The 20,005-nt window shown below is 38.0% G+C and overlaps 1 protein-coding gene across 1 annotated transcript in view; it reads right to left on the bottom strand.

Annotated features, from left to right (window-relative positions):
• Nucleotides 1-8,415, bottom strand: part of cpne8 (copine VIII) — a 58,374-nt gene extending 49,959 nt beyond the window's left edge. The window contains exons 1-2 of the mRNA XM_084094700.1: nucleotides 8,253-8,415; nucleotides 692-732 (exon numbers count right to left, since the gene is read on the bottom strand). Coding sequence (XP_083950826.1) covers nucleotides 692-732; nucleotides 8,253-8,359 — 148 coding nt within the window. The 5' untranslated portion in view covers nucleotides 8,360-8,415. The remainder of the gene's footprint in view (nucleotides 1-691; nucleotides 733-8,252) is intronic.
• Nucleotides 8,416-20,005: the final 11,590 nt, after the last annotated feature.

A 20,005-nucleotide genomic window follows, 5' to 3' on the forward strand; every position in this document is an offset into this window, starting at 1 on the left:
AAACAATCGAAACAAAACCTTTTAGAGCATATAATGTGCATGTGAGTGTGTGTGTGTGTGTGTGTGTGTGCGTGTGTGTGCGTGTGTGTGTGTGTGTGTGAGTGTGTGTGTATGTGTATGTGTGTCAGAAACAGTCAGTGTAATCAGCCATACAGCAGAATGAACAATGCAAGCCTGCAGTCAAACGCATCTGTATGTTCATTAAAGCTGTGAATGTATCTGAACACAACATCTGGATTACACAATACAGTTGCAACCCACATGAACATACGACACGTGAATATGCAATCAAAACAAAACCACACACGCAAATACAAATGCGAATAATACTCTCCTGCATATGAAGGAAATTGCTGTATCCGCTGTATGCCTGCATGTGCATCTTCTTTTATATGCAGATTATTATTTTTCCCATTTGTATTTCTGTTTCATGCACAAGCTTTCTAATAAAACAGCATAAGCATTAAGGCAGGCAGGTAAGATTTCACACACTAATGACGCTCCCGACGGGGATCAGAGCTCTGCTGATGAGTGTGTTAACTGCATTTTTCTAGTACTGTGATTTCAGTGGGATGTGCTAGCGGTACGTGAGCTTTCAGATAAACCCATCTCTGTACCTACAACGCTTCAATGCGTATTAGAATAAATGGACAAGCTTCTTAAAATGTGACGTGTGAAACCAAAGGCTTACTTGGATCAGACTTTGAGAAGGTGTCTCTGTCCAAGAGGTTTCTGTGGTAGAAAGAAAGAAATGAAGAAACAGGAGTTAATAAAGTCCACTTTAAAGGGTTTTAAAGAAAATCAAGCTCTCCATTACCCTAAATAAAACATTAACCTAACATTATGAACTCTGAATGAATAATGTTAATTAGTATGCTAAATTACATTTAAATACAATTATACACAAAGTTTTGATACAAATACACACTCGGCATCAAGTCTTGTGTTGGTGGAAATATGTCAGTGGTTTTCATCCTATGTTGTTCAGTGGTGTTGAACTCTTCAGCCGTTACGAACATTCAAGTAAGGCAGGGTTTGCCAACCGTCCCAAGATGAAATATACATCATTGTGATTCAACGCATGGCAATGCATCACAGTGTCATAATTGAGTCGTGATTGAAACTGTGCCAAACGCACAAGAGAGACTAGAAAGTGAATCTGTGATATCACCTTCAATCTCATTTGCAGGGATAACTTTGTGCAGAGCGTCTGAGAAGCAGCTCTGACTGAGAAATGTAGTTTTCAGAGGTTTGTCTTATTTAGATGAGTTCTCTTTATTAATTGCAGGAATTACATGAATCAACAAATAAATCAATACAAACAGCAATCCAGGACCTGAAGTATCAATGGAACATTGTGAGAGAAAGAAATGTGATATAGCATAGTATCAGGCAGTGGATCACTGAAGGAAATCTCACACACACACACACACTGATCTCTTCTGACAGCGCAAAGTGAATCATTACATCTCTCACAGTAAAACCTCGATAAGGCAGGGGAAAAAGTCTAAGGATGCCAGGGCAAGAACACTGGACACACTCCATACTTCTCAATATTCTTCTCACTTGTCCTCAACTGTTCTCTCACAAATATGATTACACACCATTCATAAGTTATTCAAAAGTTTAAGTTATTCATAACATGATTTGAACTCGCAAATTATATATAAATACGTAACCAATATAAAAATATGTATCTCATCTGATTAAACAACTAAATGAATTATGTTCTTTATTAATCCTAACTAAATATAGTATGACCCATAATAAACTGAATACACTGTTTACACTATAAACGTAAATGAATATAATCAATAACACAAACCCCAACTGAATATTTAACTCATAAATAACTGAATATATTGTAACTAATAACCCATAAGCCCAACGGAATATCGTCAATAACCCAAATACATCCCATACACTGAATATATATCACATAACCCCAACTGCATTCAATATATAGCCATTAACCCATAATCCAGAATTAATACATCACCAATTATCCATGTGGTGAAAACTGTTATTAGCAAAATACGTCTTGTGAAGCGTATTGTAAAATACAACATGTAATAAATAAATAAATAAAGCAACACTGGGAAGGTCATTTTAAAAAAGTAGAGTTTTTCCAAGGTAGGTGCATTACACTATTTTACAGTACTTGTAGCTTAATAGGGGCACAAACACATTCATTATTCATACATATTTTTCCTTCAAATATACATTATAAAGTACTGATCTGAAACAATCTGTGCTGAGAAAACCACTATATAACAACTTAAAAGTTGATGATGATGCCAAAAAGATTTGCATGTGCAGGGTAAGATTTGTGGAAGTGTACATACGATTGTAAATTAAATTTATATTCATATTTATTTTGTTAGCGTGAAGCTGCAGTTTAACAATACATGAATTACACTTACAGTACAGTACAAAACAACAGTAAATGTTGCAAATCTTTTTTCTTACGCTTGAAACGCAATGTACACCTTTACAGTGCTTTACAGTGCATGCAGTTTATTACAGTCGTATCGCCCTTGTTCTGTGTTATTTCACAGAATCACTTGATGGAAGATTTGAATAATCCATCTTCAGCTTATTCTGTTCAGTTGCTCTGTATGAAGGACCAAGACGTTTCTGAATAAATGACATGCATGCTCCTTGAACATGCAGTTGATGTCATGAATACAAAAGTATTCTGTCAAACTGAAGCAGAAGAAAGTACATTATGTGCCAATGAGTCTCTTTGCATATTTTTTGTTTTTAAATATGGAAGTGTTATAAAGGTTTATTGGTTACACTTTATTTTAAGGTGTCTGTGTTACAGTGTGATCATACATTTAAGTACTGAGTAAAATTAATGAACAACATGTACTTACTATAGGGTTAGGATTTGGTTTAGGGTTAGTTGCATGTAATTATGCATAATTTACTGTTATTATTATGGTATACGTACATGTTATATGTAACAAGGACACTGTAAAATAAAGTGGTACCAGTTTATCTTTATTTTGTCCTATTTGTGTAGTGTATTTGTACATGTAAATTGACATATTTACAATAAAAACTAAAAAACTTGTTGTTTTTTTTGTTTGTGTTTTTAATTGTGTAGACCTGATAATTCCCTGGTATCATTGATGATCATAGCTTTGCAGTTACATTAAAACAGTATTTGCCTACTTGAATGCTAAATAAAAAATATAACATAATATTTCGAACACAAGCTGCAAAAAATAACTTTTGGTGGTGTTTTAGCACGTTAGGGTTAGGCTTACAATACAACGCGAATGAACTTCATATTTAAAAAAATCCTTAAATATGTAACTTTAGTGATCAAAGATGAGTTTTAAGGGATAAAATTATTGACTACGGGGGGACTTTAACTAAATATAATTCATAACCCCAAATGCATCCAGAATATCCACCGAATTATAATCCCACATGAATATATATACAGATCGCCATAGACACTGGATATAAAACCAATAGCCTTTAACTCCAACAGAATACTGTATAAACAAACATGAACCCAACTCAATATATAACTGCATACAGTATGTAGCCACTGACCTAAAGGTCCAAATGAATATATAACCATTAGCCTTAGGCTAAACTGAATATATAATCAACAGCGTAAAACTGCAACTGAATAATTAGCCAATTATATTAGAGCCCATATATAAGCCAACACCCACAATCACAACCTATAACAATAGCAGGTCCAAATGAATATATAACCAATAAACAATGACCCAAAATTTAATATATAACCGATGACCTCAGATGCGGCAGCAATCCAACATGCACAACTCATATTATCAATGGACATATTAAATCCAACAAACAGAAACACACGCTACGGAGAACATAGTAGAATATACATGCTAAACTAGACGATAACAGGCAGAGAATAGAGCAAAACAGGAAGAATATATACATGGTGAACATAACGAGATGAGACACAGCTGAGACTAATACGAAACAAACGAGGACATAATCAGTAACCAAGGAACCCGAAACTAAGCAGATCTGGGAAACAGGAACTAAAGGAAACAGAACAGAATATCAAAATAAGAGTCCACATGACAGACCTATAACCCCAATGAATATATAACCAATAACACAACCACCACCCAATATATAACCCATAACTCTAACTGCCCAAATTAATACATAACTAAATATCCTACGACCCCAAATGTGTATTACCCGTTCCGCAAATGAAAACATGAGAAGAAAATAAACCTAATCTCAAAAACTCTTGCAATTGAGTCCATAACTTGATCCTATGCTCAGCGTTTAGTGATGTTCAGGCACTCAAGTGACGCAGACAGAAGCTCTTACGCACGAACAACATAATTTACACAAATAATGCGCTTGCCTTGCCTCACTGTACACAGAATGTATGTTAGGTAAGAGTTTAAGTTATTGTGCAGCTGACACCATCCAATATACAGTACAGTCCAGCTGATGCCATCAACCACCATTCACTCCCACTGCCGTGTAACTGGGTTAAAGATAGCTCCCAGAAATACACAGAACTCAGAGAATGTGCAGATACGGCATTACTGTACTTTTGTTTATATATACTTTATGATTCATGGCCACCCAGAAAGGCCCTTTGAACATTTATGGTTTAAATTTGAAGACTAAACACGAGTCTCGCCTCTCTACGCCACAGATCCACGTGCCACCTGAGAAAGTGGACCCAGCCATTACAGAGCAAAGCCCAAAGATCCCTGTAGCTGGAGTACAGCAAGCGCTCCAAAGCCAGAATATCCTCATTAAACATTTACACGGCCATTCCCCCACAAAACAGCACATTCCCATTTCAAATCCCAGCACACATTAAACGCTCTCCGTCACAAACCAGCCCGGCTGCCAATCACTTCCACTCACTCCCGGTCCTCTTATGATTTTAATCAATGTTTATCTCTGGTCCTCTTCCGGACTCGCTCCGCATTCATATTTAGAGCATGGTGGCACAACACTGAGGAATAATTCATGAGGAATGTAATTGTAGTGGCACTAATGAGCGTGCCCCCTGAGGGACTTTAATATGGAAAGTCCCGGTAAAAACTCGCACTCGGTAAAGATCACCAAATTGACGAGCACATCAAGACTGACATTATAACAGTATTAATAACACATGATATCTTATACTGATTCCAACTTGCAGGATTGTGAAAGTATGGCTTTTAAATAAAATCAGGAGTGGAGAAAACATTCTGTAACGCTTTAGTTTAGGACCCAATTCTCACTATTAACTAGTTGCTCATTAGCATGCATATTACTAGCATATTGGCTGATTATTATTACTTATAAAGCACATATTAATGCCTTATTCTGCATGACTATATTCTACATCCCTAATCCTACCGAATACCTAAACTTAACAACTACCTTACTAATTATTAATAAGCAGTTTATTGAGGCAAAAGTCATAGTTAATAGTGAGAATTGGACCCTAATCTACTGTCCAAATGCTCTTAATGGACATTATTAGAAATGTATCATTTTAAATGGAGGACTAAGATAATATTGTCAAAGATATGTTGCATTAGGGAAGCAAAAATAGTTACATTGATAAAAAAATAATTAAAAAAAATAAAAAATTATGTACACAAGAAATATTATGAAAAAAGGATTTTATGTTTTTTTTAATTATGTTGTTTAATAACCAATTTAATGTTGTATTTCCAAAGCAGTTTCAATTAATAAAGTTTTTGTTGTATCTCTTCTTAAAAAAAATTTAAAAAATAAAAATAATATCCGTGTTAATGTTTTTAGAGGAGGAGATTTTGCTGACTTTTTCTTCAAGTCAAGTCAGCTTTATTTCTATAGCGCTTTATACAATAGAGCTCGATTCAAAGCAGATTTACAGAGATTACAGGAAAATAATGCATTCTGGCTGTTATTCAGTGTTGAACAACAATAACATCATTTAAACTACTACATTTAATTACATTATAATTAAAACAACTTAAAAAAAACTATTGATTTTCAACAAATAAAGAAATTAAAAATATATATTTGCAAAAAGGCATTATTTTGAAATAAATATAAAATGTTTTAGACTGGAGTAAAATTAGTTTTGTCTTTTTAAATAATTTATTATTTACAGTTGACCAACTAACAGTTAGTACAGTAGCTTTTTACTAAAAGCACAGTTACTATTTAACATTTTTCATGATCATTTATTGAGTTTGAATTAGGCAGGATACGCACAGTACACATATCCTGCCTGATTAATTCTCAATAAACACACACATCTCTTGAACGGTTAATGAGATGATGCTACACTGCATGTGTGTGTGAGCTGCAGCTGACAGCATTCAGGGATCTGACTGACGGATGAACCGAAATCAAACACTCCTGTCGTACTTCTTAAGACCAGAGAGAAGATTCTCGTCCTGCTTGTTCTCCTTTGCCTCTTGTTCTGGCGGTGTGTATTGACACGACCTCCAACACGGAGGGTCCCGCTTCAATACGTTCAGACGGAACGGGTCAATCCGTCGATACAAGCCCTCTTCACTGCTCAAGCCCAAAATAGCTTCTGTTTTCACCTTCACAACTATTGATGCCTACCTTATACATCTGCATACTCAAACTTTTTCTTTTTTCTTTTAAAATTTAACAATAAAGAGACAATTTTCTAGTAAATGGTGAAAAAAAAAAAGATAACACATTGATGACACATTGCATACACAATACCCATAAAGAGGAGGAATGTAAAAATGCTAAATAAAAACTGTTAATTGGTTAACTATAAGTGAAAATCTTTAAGTTAAAATATAATTTGTTATAACACTGTTATATTTTATTATTAAAAAATGCATATACTGTACTTTTACTGTATTATGTTTTGAAATTATTTAAGTTTATTATATTAAGTTTTTTTTCTTTAAATATAAATAAATATAATTTCACTGTAAAATATTGTCAAAATTAACTTTATAGAGTTAAAAAAAACTATAAACTATCGTTTTTTTGTTTTTTTTTGAAAATGTATATTTTAACAAGACAAATCTTTTTTATGGTAAAATATAGTTTGAAAAATATGTTTTTAAAAAATATGAAGAAAATACAGTTACCAAAATACCATCATGTAATGCTTGAAATATCATTACTGTATTTTACTGTAAATTCTGGCAACCACAGCAACAGTTTTACTAAAACATTTAACATTTTTTACAGTGATTTTTACAAAGGTACAAATCAGAACTTAATACATTTCATGAATGAATATTAATAAATCTTGAGCAAAAGCTGATTTTTTCATGTGATAAATATAAATTTACATTTCTCCTCCCTGAAAATGACACACACAGCAGAGCCCTGCTCTCTCATATCAGGTACTGTTGCATTTTAATAGTGAAAGGTGAATAGACTGAATTACTCTAGTTATTATAGAGTTTTACATATCAATGCACATCCATTGTGTGCTGTGAACAAAGCATCTGATTTAAATTCCGAGGTCTAAAGGAAGTTAAATAGAAAAAAAATTGCTGCTTCTCAAGACATCAACGCTTGATAGATGCCATTATGCAATACTGAAGAACAGAGAGCTGTCTGATGTGCATCATAAATCTATAACACTTTATGCACTGTGGATTCATAGATGCATGTAAAACACTTTATATAGTGAGCTGCACGTTATTGTGCATAAGAGCCATACTTCTTATAGACTATTAATACATTGTAATTGTACTTAATTGTAATTGTATTAATACAATACATAGCATACTTCTAGAAGAATTTAATGCATAACAACACATGAACAACACCAAGTGCTAAATCATGTATTTAAATGCAGTATGCACTTGAAAAATTGTATTATGAATAATCATAATGTCTATAAGATACCTTTCTAATGCATTGTGTATGCATGCTTCATAACGTGTTAACATTTCTGAACGAAACATCACTAAATTACCCTTCATGATTTACGCACAATTATGATTTGTTATAATATAGGCTAAGCACGCGCTGATTATTTTGCAATCAAACGATGCACGCATATAACAAATAAAACACTAAATAATGAACTTTATAAATGCGGAGCCTTGCAAACACATTCCTATTAGCAAGAATTTACATTTTAAAAGACTGTCAACTAATTGAAAATAAGCAATATGAAAAAATGCTGATACAGCCCTCAAATTTTCAGCCATCGCATTTGAGTCTTTTGATACACAGAAGCACCGTGTGCATTGAGATGCACTCCTGCCAGAGCCACGCGCGTCACTCACCTGCACGACACGGTGATCTCAACTTTAGTGGCGGGGATCACTCCCGCGAGCGGCTCGAAATCCGCGAGACTCGCCATATTCACCAACCCGCTCATCACTGTGGACATGGTGCTGGGGGAGTGCTAGGGAAAGACACTGCGAGCATCCTTCACTCCGTGGATCTGGAGTGGGTGCGTGTGTAAGGGAGTCACACCGCTTCACACGCGACGTCACAGGCGCGCGGTCAGTCCACGCGCGAGAGAATTCCTGTCAGTCACGCGCACCAGCAAGATGCGTGAACCATCCGCTCAAATACAAACATCCAGCGCATTACTGTAACTGTGTACTCACTGAACTATCTAGATATATCAATTTCTATCACATACCTAGAATTTTAGAACGTTAAAAAATAAACTTCTCATTCTAGTTTGGCACAAAAACATTACATTTCACACACAAAAAACATTTGCTACTGTACATGGTTAGGGTACAACGGGGCTAAAGGCACACCTTTAAAAAGGTGCTTTTCATTACTCCCATTGTGTGTGATTGCAGAAAAAAATATGTTTTTATATTTTATTTTTTTAACATTGATGGAGCAACAGATTTTGTGTGAAAATAAATCATAAATGCTTGTTTAAAATGTTTGTTTGTTTGTTTAAAAATCTTATAAATGTATGAGGTGGCAGGTTGGCCTTTTACCCCACACACAGGGGAAAATGTCTCAGCATGTAACCATGGTTCCTTGAGAGGGGAACGAGACGCTGCGTCCCATCTGATGCTTTGGGGAACACCCATGTGCAACTAGCCCAATGTTGATTGATGCTCCGTCACCTTGTGACATAACAACATCAGCTTTTGATAGGCTGAAGCAAGCAGCTCTCAGGCATGCAGGAAGTATGGCAAGAGGACACAGCGCGTGTTCCCTCGAAAGGGAATGTCTCAGGTTATACATGAACCATGGTTCCCTGAAAGGGGAACAAGCACCAGCTGACACTTTGGGGAATGAAATACCCACTTTGCCATGCTGACAAATGCCTGTCCTGGTGTGAAGCTGTCCCGGCACAACTCAGGACAAAAGAACCTGGGACCCAGGTCCAGGCTATAAAACGTTGTAAATGTGTGTGGGGCGGCATTGTTTTTAAACGATCCGGCATAAACAAGTGCATTAGATGATGATGGTGTGTGCACACTGGCGTGAAGCAAGCGTTTTCAGTTCAGTTCTTGTGCTTGAGCGTAAAGCTTAGCTTCCATAGGAATTAATTGAAAACGCTCGCTTTCGCGCCAGGGTGCATGCATCGCAGGTTAAAGCAAATGTATTTGAAGGTTATGTTTTGCTATTGGCCCTCAGCAAATATATTTTTGATCAGCTTTCCTAAGTTCAAAATCACTATCACTGGTGCTTACTGCTTATTGTTTTGCAGGCAGTAAAGCGAAACATTTGGAGAGTAGCATCATGTTTAGAGAGAGTGTACCTGTTGAACTATTCTAATATAAATTTATTAGAAGTTCTTATCGCCAAAATGTCAAAAAGACAGTCATATTAAGCATATTTTCATTTTTCATATCCACATATAAAGCTGGTAGTGTTTCTGATCAAAAGAGATCCCGAAGATGGAACTGCTAGTAATAATCAGGATAGCAGGAGACATGAGCAACGGGAGTTAGATCAGTCAGAATCAGAAATCGATATAATGGAAAGGGCAACGACGTCGTCTGTGAGAGAATATCACTGATCAACTGAAAGATTTTTGGTCTCAACGTAGCTATACACGTGACAGAATACTACACTAGGCTGTAGTTAGGGCTGTGCAGAAACTTGTGTTGTGTCTTTCAAACAGAAAGTTGTGCACAGTTAAGCACTTCCGGGCACCCCTTCTTTGGGGCCCGAAGCATACCAGCAGCTGGTCATTTTTTCTCCATTGAGAAGTCTTACGTATGTAGACTTCAAGAGTTCTGACTGGCCAAAGTAAATGAAGCTTCTCCTGTTCTGCCGACACATGAGGAGGTGGATTGGAAGGCCTGAAGAACTGTAGATCGGGCCCCATTGGTACCTTAGGTACATAACCCGGCTTCGGGTGGAGAATAACCTTCACCCTACACAGGACAAAACTCAATGCAGGAGGAGGTAACTGACATGGCCTGCAGATCTCCTACTCTCTTAAGTGATGTAATTGCTAATAGAAATGCCATCTTTAGATCAATGCACATATTCGCTGCCAATTCCAAAGGCTCGAAGGGTGCCAAGGACAACCCTTCCAATGTGATGGCTAGATCCCAGGATGGGACTCTAAACTGAGCCATCAGTCTCATCCTCAATGCACCACAAATTAAATGAGACACCAAATGGTGATTCCCCAAAGATACATCACCCACATATGCGTGGAAGGCTGCAATGGCCGCCACAAAAAAGTTTCCTCGTAAAAGAAGCTCAAAAATTGAGAATGGTCTCTATTTGGTGGAGAAACCTGCATTTAGGAACTGATACCCTTCAGAAGCCAGACCCAAAGTTTCCACATCTCCTGCCGGGATTATGCCCCCCGCCTGTGATAGAAGGTCCCTCCTGACTGGAATCTCCCAAGGGAGACCGTCTAGGAAAGCTGACCCCAAGCACTTGATGTGGTCGAGCATGGCATCTGAGACTGGGCTAATATAATATTAATCAGTCGTCTATATAGTTATATGGATGCCCTATAGTTGCATCCATACACTTTGTGAATGTGTGAGGGGATAACGCTAGGCCGAACGGAAGAACACGATATTGGTATGCTTTGCCCCCGAAAGCGAACCTCAGAAACTTCCTGTGTTGTTGAAGGATGGAAATGTGGAAGTATGCATCTTTCAGATCAATCGTGACAAACCAGTCCTCTAACCTGATTTGATACACAATAAACCTGTAAACCTGTACCCTAAACCTGTATCTCCTCAGAGGCCAGTTTAAATGCCTCAGATCTATAATGGGACACAACCCCCCATCCTTTTTCGGAACTATGAAGTACCGGCTGTAGAACCCGGTATTTCTCTCTGGTGAAGGAATACGCTCTATGGCCCCCTTTGCCAGAAGAGAAAGCACCTCCTGTTCCATAACCAGAGCCTGCTCTGAGCCCATTATCATGATCAGTACCCCATTTAACCTGGGTGGCTGACACCTAAACTGGATTCTGTATCCTTTCTGTACTGTACGCAGGACCCACTGAGACACATTTGGTATAGCTCTCCAGGCTGCCATAAAGTCTACTAGAGGAATAAGCCTCGGGTGTATTTATATTTAAAACTTCGGTCCCCTGAAGCGAATGTACAACAGGGAAAACCCGAACTGATATTTCTACAGGCCTCCTTGAGGAGGATAAACCCCCCATGTTTTTCGGGCGGACAATGAGGTTCGGGTTCATTGGAAATCGTTGTTGCCCTGAAGCGCCACCAGCAAAGTAGTAGTACAGCATGGCTTGGTGAGGGCTTTCAGGGACGACGCAGCGCCAGGGGAGAGATCAGCAGCCAAAGTCTCTTCAACCCTGGGCATCGTCCCATAGCCATTCTCCTTAAGCCCCACAATCGAAGAATAATGATGGACTGTATGATTAGATATGCTGGAGGAGAATGGATTTTTCCATGATCTCGACACCTCAGTGTTGCGAAATCATTCTCATTGAATTATAAGAGCAGACTGATTCCTATAAAAAGAGGGAAGTGCTTCCAATCATTGTGTTCTTGTGTTCGCAATGGTTAACTCCAAAGAAAGATGTGCAGCCATCATCGCTTTGCATCAAAATAGCCTCACATACAAGGAAATTGCTGCAAAGAATATATCATTTACCGGATCATCAAGAACTTCAAGGAGAGAGGACTGTCTTCTCCTGAGTCACCGCTACATAATCGTGTCTCATCAGTGCAGAGCTGGGTGTCAACAGCCTGGTGTCAAGAAGGGCAGCAAAGAAGCCACTTCTCTCAAAGAAAACCATCAGGGACAGACTGAAATTATGTAGTATAAGACTGCAGCAGAAGACTGGTGCAATGTTTTTTCTCTGATGAAGCTCCCTTCCGACTGTTTGGGACATCTGGAAAATCTATTGTCTGAAGAAGGAAAAGTTGAACGCTGACATGAGTCCTGTGTCGTACCATCAGTGCAGCATCCTGAGACCATCCATGTGTGGGGTTGCTTTTTATCCAAGGAAGTGGGTTCTCTCACAATTCTCCCACCGATCCAAGAGCAATCTGGTGATGATCTGTGCATTTTCCAGCATGATGGAGCACCAAGTTACAAGGCAAGGGTGATAATGAAGTGGCTTGGAGATCATTACTTTGACATTTTGGATCCATGGACAGGCAACTCCCTGGATCTTAATCACATAGAGAATCTGTGGCCAATCCTCAAAAGGCGAGTGGACAAACAGAAGTTCACAAATTGTGATCAACTCTAAGCACTTAAGCAGTAATGGGTCGCCATCAGGCAGGATTTGGAGAATCATGAAAAGTGTCAACACTATAAATATTGACTCTTTGCATACATTGAATGTTTTTGCCAATTAAAGCCATTACAACTTATGAAATGAAATTCCAGTATACCATAGAAACGTGAAAAAATATATATATAGAAAAACTGAAATACGAAACATACTTTTTAAAAGTATGCTAGTGTACTTTTTTTTTACAACAGAACTTATGACAGAATTTTCATTTTTGGATGAATCATTCTTTTAAGGGTGTTTCTTCAAAAAGTTAGTTGACCCCTATATCTATAACTAGATTTGTTCTATCTTCTCTATGCCAGAAAAGAAAAATATGCCATCCAGCTAGTGCATGTGTAAAATGAGCATGTGATGAGTCATCTTATAAACCTCACATAATACTGTATGTGTCCACTGCAAACTTCCCTCTCTGATCACTGTGATGCATTTTGAAGCCCACAAATACTTTATAAATGTTGCTGCGGCGCACAAACATATTGATTTGTCTGATTAAATTGAAATGAGGTTATGTTTTCTCACATACACCAGAAATGTGAGGGCAGTGTGAAATGTGTCCACTGTAGCTATTATTAGTCACTCTCATGTTCAGGTGAAATCACCACAGGTGTCACACAGATGCTGTGGATTCATTCTTGCCTTGACTGACATTATACAGTGTTTGGTATATGTGTCATACCTCAGAGCACCTGTACACACTCAAGTGTGCTTTACTGCCAACAGTGACACACAGAGCGCAGTCTAGTGCACTAAACCTCTTACACTCCCACCAACAGCATTCACCAGAGCAAACCATCAGTGTACTTCTGTGGAAAACATTCATATTTACTATTTGTAAATACACTTCATGAACATTACTTACAGTGCCATTGCATTACATTAAAACAAGTGTCATTTTAGATATGCACAAAAGCATATGATGATTGAGAGATGGAGAAAAAAAAACATTCCTCAAAAGCCTGATGGACGTGCCCTGTGTCATTTACATTTCACCAGGTTAAAATCTAATAGCTCAAGCTTTACGCTTGATTTATTTGTAACACATTAACCTCAAATTATGATGTGAACCTCCTCGCTTGATTGTGCACTATTTTGGATAGGCTATTGCTTGGAAATGTTTTGTCGTTATAGGTCTAGCTGTATGATATATCATAAATAGAAGAATATTCCTTACCGCATGCTGCTATACATGTCATCCATCTCCGTTCTTTTTGTTTTCACTCTTCTGATGGTTTTCAGCTTTCTCTTTCTGCAAATTGTATAGTTGTATGGTGTATAGCGATATGACCCAGCACCCAAAATACTATCAAAACACTCCAACGCAGCCTCCATTCTTTGCAAAAGATGGACCAAAGGCGAACAGGAAACAAAAACCTTGAGAAAAATATATGTGACCCCGCCAAATCACAGAGATTTGATTTGATTTGATTAGCTTTTATTGTCTCCTGACGGAGAAATTCATCTTGGGCATTCGAGATAACAGATGCAACACAATATACATAACACATAACATGATTTACCTACACATAATTTACCATAATTTACCTACACACCACATTCCCCCCCACCCCCCACCCCCACCACATTCCTAGCACTTTCTATTAACACATGCTGTAGTCAGTAGCCTCCTTATCTCATTGCAGCTAACCCACACACCCTATTTGTTGTTGTTCAATATTTTTATAGAGAGTGGTACAAATGAAAATGTAAACCTATTCATTCTGCAGTTTGGTAACCTGTACCTTCTGCCCGAGGGCATCATCTCATACTCACTATAAAGGACATGATTCGGATCGTTAGTAATTTTTAAACTTTTAAAGTTTCCTCACCGCCTCCTCAAAAAGCTCATTAAGAGTAGTCGGTGGCACTTGTCCAATTATTTTTCCCGCCCTTTTAATCAATGTTTGGAGCTGTGTTTTTAGTTTAACTGACAGGTTACCAAACCAAGCTACAATACCATATCGGACAATAGACTCAATAGCTGCCTTATAAAACAATAGCATAATATCTTTGTCAACGCCATGAACTCTTAGTCTTCTTAAAAAATATAGACGCTGACATATTTTTGAGGAAACATACTCTACTTGATGTGACCACTGTAAATGTTTATCTAATTGAATTCCTAAATATTTATATGTTGTTACTTGTTCAATTGGTACTCCTTCAATTAGAATAGGGCTTTGATCGCCTATAGACCTAGGGTCAAAAATCATTTCTTTGGTTTTATTAACATTAAGGAGCAAGTTATGCTTATTGCACCACTTCACCATCTCCTCTATCTCCTGTGTGTAAATACCAATGTCTGAATTGTTGTAGAGTAAACTAAGTATGACCGTATCATCTGAAAATTTTATAATAAAATTATTCCTATCGATATTTCTGCATTCATATGTATATAATATAAAAAGTAAGGGCGAGCTTACACAGCCCTGAGGGGCACCTGTACTTATGATAATCATATCAGAAAGAGTGGAGTTAACTCTCACCTGCTGCTTCCTTCCTGTCAGGAAAGAACCATACCATTTAATAATGAAGGGGTTCACTTCCATCTGATGTAGTTTATTTAACATTGTCTGCGGAAGAATACAATTAAATGCAGAACTAAAATCCATAAATAATAAGCAAACATAACCTGATGGTTTTTCCAAATGCTTTAAGATGGAGTGTACAGTTGTAATTAAAGCATCATCAGTACCCCTGCCATTATTATAGGCAAATTGGTACGGGTCCAAGAGATGCTGTACCTCACTCCTTAATTTACCAACCATTATACGTTCATCACTATAGAAGTCAGCGCCACTGGTCTATAGTCATCATTTTGCTGTGGGCATGGTTTTTTGGGCAACGGAATGACAACTGATGTCTTCCAGATAGTGGGAATGGTACATGTATCCACAGAAAATTGAAATAAGGGGCACCAAGCCGGAGTTAGCTCATCCGAGAATGTTTTCAAAATAAAAGATGAAATACCATCAGGTCCACTAGCCTTATTCCTATTCAGCTTTTTAAAAACTGCAGTGACATCTTTAGGGTTAATTATTATTCTATCCTGTATTGGGTCACATGGTATTGACATAGACAACTCTTTGCAGCAGGTCACATTTGTTTCACAATTCAAATCAAAATGTTTATAAAAGATGTTAAGATCATTAGCCTTATCCAAATCATTCTCCACATTTAATTCCTTCTGACTAGAGTTCATATTAGTCATTTCTTTCACCGTGTCCCACAGTTTTTTTGGGTTATTCGTTAAAAAGGCTTCCCGAACTCGTGTACTGTGTTCCTCTCGCGCCGCCTTCAGTTTCCCCCTCAGATCTTTTTGTATTGATCTCAGTTCCATCAAATCATTATTCCGGAATGCTTGCTTTTTCCTCCTAATCAGATGTTTAATTTCAGGTGTTATATAGTCTTATAGATGAAGATTCGGTGTTCTGCGAAATATGGTAGGTCATTTGCGGGGAAATTTTTACTTTACAAATTACAGACATGGCCGATCCGCACGTGATTAAGATCACAGACAACCTTCACAATTATTACAAATGACTAGAGGTCACCAGGTAAAACTAATCCTGTGCAAATAGGGCTTAAGACATTATTGGGATTATTGCATTTTATGTAAGTAGTCTGCTATACTGTTATAAAGATCTCATTGATTCACATTACAAGCACTTCACCACCAGCATGATGGCTTCACCCTGGCTTCACCTCGGGCCTCCAGGCCCATTGCTCCACCTCGGCCTGTCAGCCCTTCAGCTCCACCTTGGCTCTGCTGTGGTCAGCCATCGCTCAGGCTCCACCGGGCTCCCTCGTCCCTTCAGCTCCACCTTGGCTCTGCTGTGGTCAGCCATCGCTCAGGCTCCACCGGGCTCCCTCGTCCCTTCGGCTCCACCTTGGCTCTGCTGTGGTCAGCCATCGCTCAGGCTCCACCGGGCTCCCTCGTCCCTTCGGCTCCACCTTGGCTCTGCTGTGGTCAGCCATCGCTCAGGCTCCACCGGGCTCCCTCGTCCCTTCGGCTCCACCTTGGCTCTGCTGTGGTCAGCCATCGCTCAGGCTCCACCGGGCTCCCTCCTGTGTCACCCCTGTACTGATTGGTACTCACGTCACCACTGATTTTGTGATTTTTGGATCACATGTCACTTAAGGTGTGAGTGCATAATATGACCACTTCCTTCCTCTTACTTCAGGGCACCATCAAGGTCTTTTACCTTAGCAGTATGAGAACACTCCCAACAGGAGGCTGTTCGATCATTCAGGATTAATGTAAAGTGGAGGGAGTTGGTCTGATTTATCTAAATGATTGGCGGATATCGTTAACTTCTAGAGCCTCTTCTGTATTATCAGCACAAGGAAGACACAATTTTACTACTAAATTAATACTATGAATAATAAATGAATAAAGTGCATAAGACGCATAAAATACAAGTGATTAAGTTGAGTGTGGCTACGGAAGAGTTATCTTATAGAAAGATAAACTGTTGTTTCTCTGAAACTAATAAGGTGAAGAAACTTATGCATAAAACAAATAAATTAAAGATTATTTGTTATCAACTAGTATCAACTAATTACCTCTAATGTAAATTAGAAAGTCATATACTTATAATATACAATGCCAAGGTCTCTGGAACGAGGTTTGGTAAAGCGATAAGTACGTTACACGTGGTCGAGTGAGCAGTCCGATGACAGTGACGTCTTCCACTGGTTGTGCTGCGAGACAATGCAGTGGGGAAAGGAGCCAGAATCCGTTTCAACAGCCTTGAACACGAAGATCTGTGGGATGCATATCTCTTGGAGCACCAAAAGGGTCCTAAAATCTGGAGCACGCAGATGAAGGTACCTTGAAGTGAAGGTTTCCTCTCCTGAGCTTAACCTTGTTGCTAATGTCTCTGTGTGTCTTCTGCTTCTCAGACACTCAGAACTCGGTCAATCCGCTCTCGTCTCTCTGGCATGGAGACTCGGGACATGCTGTAGTCGTTACTGTCTCGCTGGACGAAAACTCTGAACGTAGTGTTTGCTAAAATAACTGCAGCCTTGGTAAGCAGAAGAGACTTCTTTCAAAAACATTTTAAAGTCCCCCTGTAGTCAGTAATTGTATCCCTAAAAACTCAGCAAAATAACAAAAAATTCTTGAAAAAAAAAAAATTCTTCATGCGCGGTTCTATGAATATGCAAATGAGCCCCGCCTCCACTCACTCACAGCAGCTCAGAGATCCACTCCTTGACGATCACACGTTGATCTGATTGGTTACAAGGTAGTTTGTGACGTCAGAAACACCAGCGATTTCAAAGCGTCTTTTGGTTCGCTGCAGTTTTAAGGAGAAAATACTCAGCAATGGTGTCGACTTATGAATTTACACATGGTTTGTCTTAAAGCACATTAAAAACACCACATAGACATTAAAGGCTTAATCTTCACTACAGGGGGACTTTAAAAAAATCTTACCGATCCCAAACTTTTAAACAGTACTTTAAACAATATAATTATTAATATATTCCTATGATATATTCCATGCCAGAAATAAACAATTCTTAAACAATATGAGATGATAAAAACTTTGTGTAATTTGAATAAAATAATATTACGATGATGGATATTTTTATAAATTATGTTTAAAATTGTTTTGGAAAAGAGCATGTCACACTGCAGGATCCTGCTGACACGCTGTGGCATTTCATATGTCAAGCCTTTTAGACTTTTGCCATTAATAATTAATGCGTTCCTCTGAGTAATGACAATGGAATAATGTTGTGTTTCTGTCTGTGTTCTGGCATTTGCGGCCATACATAAAACACGGTTTCTTTTTAAAGAGAATATCTGACAGAGACGACCAGAGATGATAAATATTTGACTAAGGTTTTCATGCTTCTATTAAGAGGCCCGTGACAGAAAACAGGAAGCCGCAGTCATTTTGATGCAGCTATTTTGGTCGACGGTGCTGGCATTGAGAGGCCAGGTGTGGAAACTTCACCATGATATTCAGTGATGGTGTGTGTAGGACAGGTGCACACACGGACACACTGATGGATTACACAGATTAAAACATCCTGGATGACAAAAGAACTTGTCAACCTAAAGAAAGGATGGAGTTCAGAAACACACACTGAGCCAGCGTTAACTTCACCTAATGATGATTTTCATAAAAACAAGCACAGAATTATTTACTTTACTTACTAGAATTACTGTCTATGATGAACACTTGCTATATGAATCGTTGTCATGCTGCGCTCTAGTGGCCTCTTTTAGTGATGCTTTTCTTTAAAGAGACAGTACACTCAAAAATAAATCATTAAAGGTGGGGTATGTAATTCTCTTTTTTGGCCATTTTTTCAAAATCACTTGAAATCCTATTCCTAACCCACTTACAGCCACTGAGTTAGAAGCACTGAAATGAAAATTAAGCAATTTAATCATCTGTGGAACGGGCAGGACTCGAAAAACTCCAGCCAATCATTTCCAAGACCACCTAGAATCATTGGACAGTAAGTGCGTCAATCAAACGGTCGTACCATACCCCCCTCCCCCCATCCATGTCCATGTTCTTTGAATGGGTGGAGTCAAAGGAAAGAAGGTAGGACCATTTGAGTTGTGTATTTTCAAAATCTGCCGGCCGTTTTGCAAATCACATACCCCACCTTTAAATTAACATTTCCTCTGATTACTGACATTTAATATACAACACAAAGAGTTATATTGAAGCTATTTTTCATACAATGAAAGTGGATGGCGACAGCGCCTAATATAAATCTACATAAGCATGATATAATAGCATTTTTTTTTTAAATACATGCCACATGAAAATGTTGCCATGCTAATAAAATCAAATAACAAATTTGCTTACATGGTTGCAGTCCTTTTGTTCCACTTTTTGCAGTCAGCAGTTACTCAAATTGTATGTCCATAATTAATGTGTGTGATATATATATTATTTTAATAAAACAAAAATCTAAATTGTTTAAGCCATAGTCACCATCCAGTTTGATCGTATGTTTATATACATAATCACAATCATCAATTATAACCATCACAGTTTTCCATTTTCATATAGGGAGTTGTATGGACTACCTTCATGAAACTTTTGGAGTTGGACAGCTCTTGTCAGACTCCGCTATAATTATTAATATAATAATCATAATTCCCCATTTTAATGAACACAGCAGCACTTCAAGAGTAGTTTTTGACAGATGACATTTAATTCAATTGACATCTGACATTCAGATCACTACTGGCTCGCCCATTGTGTTGACAACCAAACCTCCAGAGTAAATCTGAGACGTCATAAATAGACAAAGCCAAAGCGTGGCTGGAAAACTAAG

The sequence above is a fragment of the Abramis brama genome, assembly GCF_963993115.1.
Source record: "Abramis brama genome assembly, chromosome: 20".
NCBI classification, from domain to species: domain Eukaryota; kingdom Metazoa; phylum Chordata; class Actinopteri; order Cypriniformes; family Leuciscidae; genus Abramis; species Abramis brama.